General features: G+C 40.6%; 1 protein-coding gene across 1 annotated transcript; it reads left to right on the top strand.

Moving 5' to 3' along the window:
* Positions 1–251: 251 nt before the first annotated feature.
* Positions 252–10,243, top strand: LOC306835161 (collagen alpha-1(XXI) chain-like; the record flags this gene model as incomplete). Its single annotated transcript, XM_079361589.1, has 18 exons — positions 252–360; positions 526–662; positions 862–981; positions 2,384–2,500; positions 2,700–2,886; positions 3,031–3,196; positions 3,310–3,532; positions 5,060–5,233; positions 5,530–5,607; positions 5,768–5,779; positions 6,248–6,337; positions 7,582–7,635; positions 7,735–7,788; positions 8,613–8,666; positions 8,746–8,799; positions 9,725–9,778; positions 10,019–10,072; positions 10,232–10,243. The coding sequence occupies exons 1-18, from the start codon at positions 282–284 to the stop codon at positions 10,241–10,243; spliced, it is 1,719 nt and encodes a 572-aa protein (XP_079217715.1). The 5' UTR covers positions 252–281.
* Positions 10,244–10,859: the final 616 nt, after the last annotated feature.

Here is a 10,859-nt window from a genome sequence, read left to right as displayed (position 1 = left end):
GAGTACACGGGTTTATTGGCAAACTTCGATTGTTTTATATTTGTCTGAACAAAAAGGCGAAAGTGTTACAAAACACATTAGACATCAACCTTCTGGTGATATAGAAGCCCCTTTTTTCTCATAAATCAGGTCAAGTCATTTGGAAGTTTCAGCCTGGTAGGTGCTTGAGGAAGAAGAATCTGCAGGCAAAAGAAATAAAGTGTTCATGAGGTCCTTGTTGTTTTTTCTGCTGCTGTAGTTAGGAGGGACTGGAGGGAGGAGGACTACTCTCCAACAGAGCCATGTTCCTGTGGTCACTTTGGAGTGCATTATTGCTCCTGAACCCGCTGGAGGCTGCAGAGGAGGATGACCTCCGAGCAGGTAAAGCAAGCAGCAAAACTTAAAAAAAACATGCACACATTACATCCTGAGGTCTCGGGTCTGAGTTGCATTTAAATATGTACGTTTTTTGGGATTTCCAACGTGTGTCTCTGTGTTCACTGTGTGCTTGTGTGTCCTCATGAGTGTGTACCTTTGTGTTTGCAGGCTGCAGCACGGCTGTAAACGATCTGGTCTATATTGTTGATGGCTCATGGAGTGTTGGATCGTCTGACTTCGAAACAGCCAAACAATGGCTTATAAACATCACCAGCCAATTTGACATCAGTTCCTATTACACGCAGGTAATGAACGCCACATTAAAGCTGACTCAATAAGATGAGGTAGCTTGTTGAGATCTAACTTTATCATTTAGCAGCAGTTGATTTTTAGTGCAGTATTTTCTCCTGGAAGACTGTATCTGTATCCATGGACCTTTTTTTATTTCAAATGAAAGCATTGTAAGATTTTCTGACATCTGTGTTTTTCTGATGTTCTTTGTAGGTGGCTGTGATTCAGTACAGTGACACTCCTCGTCTGGAGATTCCTCTTGGGTTACATCAGGGTGGAGCGGAGCTCATCGAGGCCATACAGAGTATCACCTACCTGGGAGGAAACACACAGGCAGGACAATACCTTCCTCTTTCAAACTTTCCCTTTCTCACCTTATAAATAGGCAAAAGATAAAGGTGTGGTAATTGTTTAGCAACCAGGACAAGTAGATGCCAAGTGAGCACCTGTATGCCCCAAAACATTGCCCTATTCTGCACCAAACAGTCCACAGAGCTGCCATTTCAACCTGTTCACACACCACACCTTGCATTTCTCACGCAGAGAAATGACCACAGGGCTTAAAGTACTCCAGCACTGTGCTGAATCTCCACCGTGAAGCTGTGAGTGGAAACAACAAATGCATGTTGTGGATGCGCCTGATGAAGTTGCAGTGTACTTAACAATGTTCTGCGATTAACGCAGCTCTCCTATTAAAACTAACACACGTGACGAGCCAATCAGAAACAGCCATGGAGCTCATAATGCTGGGCACGCCGTCTGTGAATATTATCCGCCCACATGATCAGCATTTAAGATAATTAACTAGGTTATTGATCGCCCTCACTCTGTCTATCAACCCACAACATTTTAAATATGACCATCCAGTCCTTTGTTTGTGGTCTGCATTAAAAAAAAATCCCTCTTCTGGTATCTCCACCCATGGACTCCACCTCCAGCGTAGAGCTAAACGTTTGCACAGGTCTGCCATCTGCCATACTGGGGAAACTCAGGGAGCCTCATTGCATTTAAAGAGACACACACACCAAAACAGAGCGTTCTGAGAGAGCTGGTTTCTACAGGGTCACAAACCTCCTCTGCTGCTGACTCATGTTATAGTTGGACCAAAACACAGATGTCTCATTTAGACCACAGGGGGCTGATTGAAAAGCTGGAGAAGGGCCATTATTTGTCCTCTTCAATAATTGTTCCACATCTTACATTGTTCACTAACACAACAACTCGAATCCTGATGGGTTTTTTGTGACATTCAACACTTTTAACACTAACTATGGTGGTGTAAGAATAAAACACGTTACCCGCAAGATTTACGACAAAAATGTCCCATAAAATATCTCCACTACTGAGCCAAAAACACAAAGCCAATAAAAAAAAAAGAGCTAAGGCAGGTCATAAAGAGGGAGCTGCCTTTTTGACAGGCCCAAGGGTGCCAAGACTGACCAAACACAGGTGCATCTGCAGCGATATGACCACACTGCAACAGCACAAACACAGACGTGGTAAATAAACAAGTGAGGTTTGATTGCTGTCCTTGTAACGCATGCTCATGCACACAAATACTCATTCATCCCTTTATAATCTATGTGTTGTTGGGTTTTTTTTAAAAATGTGTTATCTGCTGTATTACTCAACATTTTCCACAAGATTTGAAATGATTCGAACAGCATTCCTTACAGCGCGATGGCTTGTCCATTGACTCCACAAAGGAGATCACTGTTTTCTGACTGTTTTGCAGACTGGCAGGGCAATCAGGTTCGCAGTGGACCACGTCTTCCCCTCCTCACAAAGACTCAGCCAGGTCAAGCACCGCATTGCTGTGGTAGTGACTGACGGCAAATCCCAGGACGACGTGGTAAATGTTACTTTCCTGTGATTTGCTGCTTGAGGGAAAGTAATACAAGTTCATTTGGTCGGACCTTGTTTATTTCTTCGAGGGGCTTCCGAAAAAATCTGTTGTTGCCAAAAAAGAAAAAAAGTAGTTTAATCCGTAAATGGTAACTTTTAAACCATGGGTTGTTTATCTTCACCACTGACAGCCTATTTTTCTGTAGGTGGACATCAGTGTGGAGGCCCGAGCTCAGGGCATTACAGTATTCGCTGTTGGAGTGGGCAGTGAGATCACCACCTCAGAGCTGATAACCATCGCCAATAAACCACATTCTGCCTATGTCCTGTTCGCTGAAGATTATACCACCATCGACCGTATCCGAGACTCCATGGAGCAAAAGCTCTGTGAAGGTACGGAACCAAGTTGATCTGTGTTCGAACTTTCTATCAGGCATTTTCTGAAGTATTCTCGCTGAAGTTCATTGATGTGTCACAAAGTGTTTTTTTTTTTTTATTATTCTTGCTGAAAAGAAAAGACCCTTTTTTTCCCCCCAGAGTCTGTGTGTCCAACACGAATCCCGGTGGCCTCTCGTGATGAGAAAGGCTTTGAGCTGATGGTGGGAATGAACATTCAGAAAAAGGCTAAGAAGATTCCAGGCTCCTTGACTTCTGAGGCAGCCTACGCTTTGATTGCCTCCGCAGACATTACCGAGAACACCAAGTAAGATACGTTTCAAAGAGTGTATTGGCGCTCTTTAAAATGAAATGTATCATGTGGATCTATTCTTTTGAGGAACAATTTACCTTATTTTCTTTAACTTCACTCTCATTAAGGGAGATTTTCCCCGAGGGCCTCCCACCATCCTACGTGTTTGTTGCCACCATACGTCTAAAGGGGACCTCTAGCAAGCTGACCTTTGACCTTTGGAGGGTGCTGTCGAAGGATAAGGAGATCCAGGCCGCAGTGACACTAAGTGGAAAGGACAAAACAGTCACCTTCACCACCACCAGTATAAGAGAAAAAGAGCAGAGAGTCGTCTTTAAGGACAACTTTCAGGTGGGTAAAAGATTTGAGCTTCAGGCCTTCCTAAAAATATCCTCGTGGGTAAAGAGGTGTGAAAATACTTGACATCACTCTTAAGGTAGCTGAATCATAAAATGTTCTCAAAACATTATTTTTACCTTTGCTTCTGGACACTGCTTCAAAGACTACTTCATACTGGCTATTGCAGCATTTTTAGGTGCAGTTCTATGGGGTGTTGCACACATTTATATAATGTATAAATGTATCTATCTTATAAAAATAAAACCTACCTGTACCTTACATTGAAACATGTGGCAGATTATATAAATCATACCAAGACATCACCATTAAAGTATTAAAAGAAGAGCGCAAATAATTTTGAATAAAAGAAAAAAAGGGATATGAGATTACAGCCAGTAATCCTACGCAGCTGAAGTGTCCAAACTATTGGAAAATAACTGCATGGATAAATACTTTAATTTTCATTCATTACATCTCATTACATTTTATTTTTTAAAGAAGAAAAAAGTGTTTAAAAAAGCTGATGCAAATGCCTAAACAAGCCAAACAAACAACATTGACACGCTGCAAAGCACCAAGCTGATAGTGGAATATGAGGGACTGCTTCAAACACATTTAGCTGGCATTGGTTATTACAAAGAGTTATCATGCTACAGTATGTTACTGTCATTTTACTGCCTCTGAAAAAAAAAACATTGTCACTTCCAATCTTGGCTTTCCCTTCATGTTTGTTGCCGTGAATGAACCTGACTGGGATGATTTACAGACAGCCAAACTTAACATTTATTCAAACATTATCCTCTGTTTAGTTTAATGCTAGCAGAAGCAGTGAAGATGTAATGTCATGTAAGCCAGGAGGAGGATGAAAGAAAACGTTTCCTCCTCTAAAACCGCTGCATTTCCCCCCGTGGAAAACTCTCTCCTCGATGAGTGGCTCCTTCAATGTCAGCACATGCTAATAATACATCCTGTAGTACACGCCAGGTTGTTTTTTTTCCAAAAGACACACACACACCTCCCTCCATCCTGACCATCCTGACAGACACCTTGACTTTAGCGAGCAGCGTCAGGCAGGGTTGTAATTTTGCTCAATTTGCGTTTGCACATGTTTGATTTGATTCGGTTTGATGTGGCACAAGGTAGGAGCCTGTGATTTTTCAAGTAGGAAGCACGGCTGTGGCTCAGTGAGACAATAGCTGCTCTGTTCATCGCTCTCCCTTTGCAGGGTTTGAGCTATTAGAAAAAAAAAGATTGCGATGGAATAGGGAAGCATTACTTGGTCTTTGATGCTGGTCATTGCTATTTGTGTAGCATTTAGGGAACCCACAATTTTGGCTGTACTGACAAAATTTGACTAGCACAAGTGAGACTGCCAACGGAAATCGAGGTCTGATTGAAAGAGATGTGACAAGTTAATAAATGTTTTAACATCCACCTATGCTCATGCTGAACAAAGACACGTTTCAGTCGTTTGAATGGACAAACTCTCAGTTCAATGTCTGTTGATTTTGAGATAACCACATGTGTACCTTCTCTCAGACCCTTTACGATGAAAAGTGGCATCAGCTCAAACTCCTGGTGAGGCCAACAAAGGTCACCAGTTTCTTTGACGATGAGCTAATCCAGGAAACACTGTTGGATCCAATGGAGGCTATTTACATCAATGGAGAGACGCAGGTGGCTAAGAGGAGAGGGACGGACATCACTGTGCCCGTGAGTAAAGACACATGACAACAAAAAAGATGCTCTGGTGCAGGAGGCTCCAATGTCTGACTCATGAAGCAAAAAAAAAAAAATAAACATTTGTTTTAAGCTGATGAAAATGTTTTTTTTAACTTTAGTCCAAAAGCTCATTAATCATATCCTCATCATATCATCAATTACAGCTGTAAGTTCTACCATGATGTATGTCCCTTGTATAAAATATGTGATGGTAGGACTATTTGTTGGGACTCAGCTTTTATTCTTTAGTTTTATAGAATGATCGTCGTTTTTTTCTGTCAACTCAGGTGGAGATTCAGAAGCTGCGTCTGTACTGTGACCCTCACCAGAGTGAGAGAGAAACAGCCTGTGAGATCTACTCTGTGGTAAGAGCTTTCACGTTCACTGTATCACCACTGCAAGGTTCAGCTGTTTTTTTTTTTGTTTTTTTGGGGGGTTTTTTTCTTAAAAATTACTTCATGAAGTTTGAGTCAACAGTGATCCTAATCATCATTATTTTCTCCTGTCCTCTGTCATTCTACACAGGATGATGAAAGGGTGAGTGCAGATTTGATCCGGCTACACACTTAACACTCAGCACGTGAGACAATGCAAAAGGTTATAAGGTCACACCCAAATGTCTTGTTTTGCATTGGTAAAAAACAAATCTTTTTGATTATGTAATAGGAACTTGTTTAGCAAACTGTAAGAACATGTTAAAGTTCAATCAAGAAGAACTTACATCACCCTTTATTATCTGTAGACTGTGCATCCACATGTCACCAAGTCTCATCGATTTAGTAAAAGGAAAGGCTTTGACATCATTAGAAATCTCAAATTTGGATGAAAAGGATAAAACGACCCACAGGGGGCGGATTCCTCTGGCAGGAAATGGATGTCATGTGTCCAACAAGAGACAGACATAAATCAGAGTTAACACAGATTTATAACGACAAAAAAATGTACATCACAAACACTTGTGTAGTGCTCTAATCTAAAGGGAAAGCTTTGTTTGTGTTTCCTCAGTGTCCTCTGAATCGAACTGCCACAACAGAGGAAGACGACTGCGACTGTGCGATCGGACCACCGGGGCAGCGTGGTCTGCCAGGACGTGTGGTAACAAACACGCACACGCTCACTCTGAAACCTCACTTGTTTTATATCAGACTTAGAGCTATTTAATATTAGAAATACCTCCCCCTCCCTTTGAAGCCTCAAAGCGCCAATCTGCAAGTGGTGTGTAGCAACATAAACACTTACGGTAGCTCTTCATGCATTAACCTAAGGAAAGGGAGGAAAGACCACAACATGGAAAATTGGAAACGAGGAAGATAATCAGTGTGTATTTGATGTGGAATTGGAGCATCTCACTAAAAATATACATTTTCAGATCTCAGCCTGTGCCGTCTGCTAATGACCTCTAATTACTTGGAGTTGTGGCGACTCGATCTTAATGAGTCACAGACACAGTGGTTTATTTACCTGAGGAGAACTCCCTAATGCACAGCGTCAAGACAACCACATGTTTGTTGACTTGTACATGTTGGTGTGTTCTGTGTTGACTTGTACATGTTGGTGTGTTCTGTGTTGACTTGTACATGTTGGTGTGTTCTGTGTTGACTTGTACATGTTGGTGTGTTCTGTGTTGACTTGTACATGTTGGTGTGTTCCTTGTATTCTTTTCTGTAAAGGGCCACAGATAGTAGTATGTGACTTCAACATATACCTCAGATGATTTCTCTCTGGAACATTATTGCATAAGTCCTATTTCGACTGCTGTGTTAAGCCGTAATGTTAATTGAGGTGGGAGTGTAGTCCTGTGTGTTTGTGTGTGTGTGTTTGGATATCTGAGTGTTTATGAGGAGTGCTGTGTGCTCTCACGCTTCCACGACGCAGTAAGGCAATGTGACTTCCCAGACTGAGTCAGGAATATTCCACTGTCACAGAATCAATATGAATGTCTAGAAAGAATGTGAGAAGGAGCAATGATAACGGTGCTTTGTTACAGGGCTATTGCAAAGTTACTGTATGAAAAGGGCTACAGTGTTGCTGGAGCTGGAGCTGTTCCATATTGGCCATGTCATTTTAAATCAGTTGGATGGCAAAGGTTTAAGAATATCTTTCTGTTGAGAGAAATTGAATATTTTACTTACAAGCAACACAAAATTCTCTACTTCGCTTTTCATCCTCGTCAAGTTTGTTGGATACAGGCAAATTTAGGCTAATGTTAGCAAACCTGACTTAATCCTTTATTCATCTCACAAACGGAGAAGACTCGATGAGTGTTCTCTGCTATAGTTCAATACTTCCTTTATTGAAACATATGTAGTTAAAGTCATTTAAAGACGTATCCTCTGCAGGGTTTCCGAGGGGAGAAAGGGAGGGAAGGACCTCCAGGACCTGATGGTAAGCCTGTAAGTGTGAAACTGTTTCCTCACCACTTTTCTTTTAGTTTCACAATTTCATAAATGTCTGCGCATGATAGAATCCTCCTAACTTGAACTTTTCTCCAGGGAAAAGTTGGGAAAACTGGGGAACCTGGCCCTCCTGGAATTCCAGCACTGAAGGTAAACATGTCTTTGCATTATAACACCTTTGACTGGCCAGACACCAGGTCCTGATTTGTTTTTGCATTGAGCTGGACTGCACATATATCAAAGGAAGAAATTCAACAAAAAGTACAAGTAAACAAACTAATGTCATCTAAAGTATTACAGTAACAAGATAAAGCTTTATGTGGCCACATTTTTTACCTTAACATTTATTTAGTTCAAATGTACTGTGTGTCACACAGTTCCTCTTATGTCTTATCACGTCAAATTGGATTTGAGTTATAATTTATCAGCGTGGACGATTGGTTCCAAACCTTGGGTCCATGTCCCTTTAAGATCTCAGGGGGACGTGAGACCATGTCTGCTCTCAGGTTGATACAAAATTAGATTAGCATGTATTGACTACCATCATCATAAAACAGTTACTGGATAGTTTATGCAAGGATATTTTGGTAAGAATCATCTGAGAGGATTTAATCAATGAACACACACTGGTGTTAATTTTTGACAGAAATGTGTCTGTTTTATTTTCTTTGTGGGCGCTGGGTTCCAAGAACAAAAGGTGTCGGTGCATTGCTATGGATCATGCTATTCTGAATTGCATGATCTTGGGGAATTGTTAATATAGGAACATGATGATTTCCCATCTGTTAATAGAATATCTGCATGCTTTTGGGTTGTATGGGTGATATTCAGTTTTTGAAACACTTTATTTTCAGCTAAAAAGGTGTATACTGTTTTTTTGTTTGTTTGTTTTTTAAACAAACACCTGATACAGTACATGGTGAATAAGTATCTCGCTGTTATTGTACTCCCTTCATGTATTTCTTCCTTTGCAGGGTGACGTGGGTGCAGTCGGAGCAAAGGGCGAGCCTGGTCTTCAAGGTCCCATGGTAAGTCTTCAAAGAACATCTGAATTAGTGTTGTGTGTTTTATTTATTTACTGGGTCTAATTCTGCTGATACTGCACAGGGAGAGCGCGGTGAGCCAGGTTTTCCAGGAGAACCAGGACCGCGAGGACTCAAGGTGAGACTGAGTCCACATCCTCTTGTGATAATAGATTTTTCTTTTTTTTTATTGGACACACAGTAACATTGGTGCTGTAATATTTAACCATGCATACACTCTACATGTACTGCTCTTAGTGTTTATGGCAAAATTTGCAACACCAAAGTTTGGTTATTACATGGGAGGTACATTGCCTTTCCAAATGCTACCACAAACTTAAAGCCCACTGATTCATTAATACCAACAATTTGAATGTGTAGCAGCAGGAGGTCTTGCTTGCTAAATGGTATTTAATGTAAAACATCTTAACGTCAATCAGTAGACGGTTTTAAGGTTAAGATCTGTAGTGCCGTAGTGAGAGGCGACAAAGAAAGTGTTTCTGAGGACACCGGTGTACTGCAAGAGGCAGCTTTGGTTTGTGATAAAGGGCAGACTCAGGTCAGCCTCAATAAGTCCTACTGCCAAACATAATAACAATCCTGTGTGTCAAGACAACGAGTTTCTGCCAGCTTCTTTTAAACTCTGTTAATGGACTTTTGTTTCACTCAGGAATATGTAACGAATATATGTTCTAAAATCTGTTGAGGATTTGTTTATTTATTTATCAATACAAATATAAAGATAAAACCCTTTTATATATTATATACACATATTGGTATCTGTATATATATGTGTTCATTCATATAGTTCAAAGTACAGGGACAGAATTTCTTGTCAGTTACATTTTTGATGTAATGCAGAATTTTCTATTGTCTCACATTTTGTTCAACTGCCGACATTTTAGATGAATTTTAAGTGATGACACGATGAACAATACAACACAAATGATTCTGACATGAAAGACAATGCAGGGTTTGCAGTGAGAAGTTTGAGTTGAGATTCAGACCTACTTTTTAATTAGTAAAAAAGTAAACAAGTAAATAAGTGCTATGTTTGAATGCAGGGACTTCCTGGTGAGAGAGGGGAGGCGGGGCCTCCAGGAGAAAGTGGACCAATGGTAAGATCAAGTTTTAGCCAGCAGGAACGTGTCTACTGAACCAGTGTGTGTGTGTGTGTGTGTGTGTGTGTGTGTGTGTGTGTGTGTGTGTGTGTGTGTGTGTGTGTTTGGGATTTCCTCCTGTCACAGCAGTCTCTGAATGTTAGCAAGCTGAGTGTTTAATGTGGAACACATAATTACTGTGTAATGGTGTTGAATGTGGCTGCTGCTGCTCAGAGTGTGTGTGTGTTGTCCACCTAGGGGGAGCCAGGAGAGCCAGGCAGCAGTGGACAGGTCGGACCACCAGGACCAAAGGTCAGTGCAGACTGTGGATATTAAGTGTATTTACATACAGACAATGCACGCCCAGATTGTAGAATATTGAGTTCCACAAACGTTCATTATTTTTTGTCAGAAAAGTGAAGTCAAACTGCTGGTGTGTTTATGAAGTTTTGGCTCATATGGCTCAAACAGTTGGTGAAGTGACTGTCCAGATGTGAGATAAATAAAGTAAAGTTGAGAGTTGAAGTTGTTGAGAAGCAAGCACTGCACTAACCGTGTTTGACAGCACAGACCATGACCGATCCCAGAGTTTACCAGCAACTCCATTATTTCCAGTCCTTTGTTTCTCTTTGAGTTTTAATTTATAAACATTTAGATTCATACGAACTGTAGATAAGTGACAAAGTTGAACATGTTCATAATATGTGCCTTGTCTTCGTTATGAGACTGTCATATGCTGCAGCATGAAGGTTTCCCTTGAACTGGTTTAGATTTGGAACCCCATACAAATGTATGCAATACTTAGACTTAGACTTAGACTTAGACTGAAATTTATTGATCCTTTTGGGATGACTCCCTCAAGGAAATTTAGGTTCCAGCAGCATATACAATAAAAATAAAATGTAGCAGGTAACAAAAGGTAACAATATAAAGAATAATATAGAATAAATAATATAACACTCTTCCGTTGGAAAAAAAAAAATACAAAAAATATGCATGGAATATACAAAAAATATGCATGGAAGAAGCAGAAAAAAATATACAAAAAAAGGCAGTGATTAAATACTACTGTATGTGGATATGCAGTCACATAGTGCTG

Source organism: Symphodus melops, assembly GCF_947650265.1.
Source record: "Symphodus melops genome assembly, chromosome: 14".
NCBI lineage: Eukaryota > Metazoa > Chordata > Actinopteri > Labriformes > Labridae > Symphodus > Symphodus melops.
The sequence above is the reverse complement of the archived record's forward strand: the minus strand, read 5'-3'. Positions and strand labels throughout refer to the sequence as shown.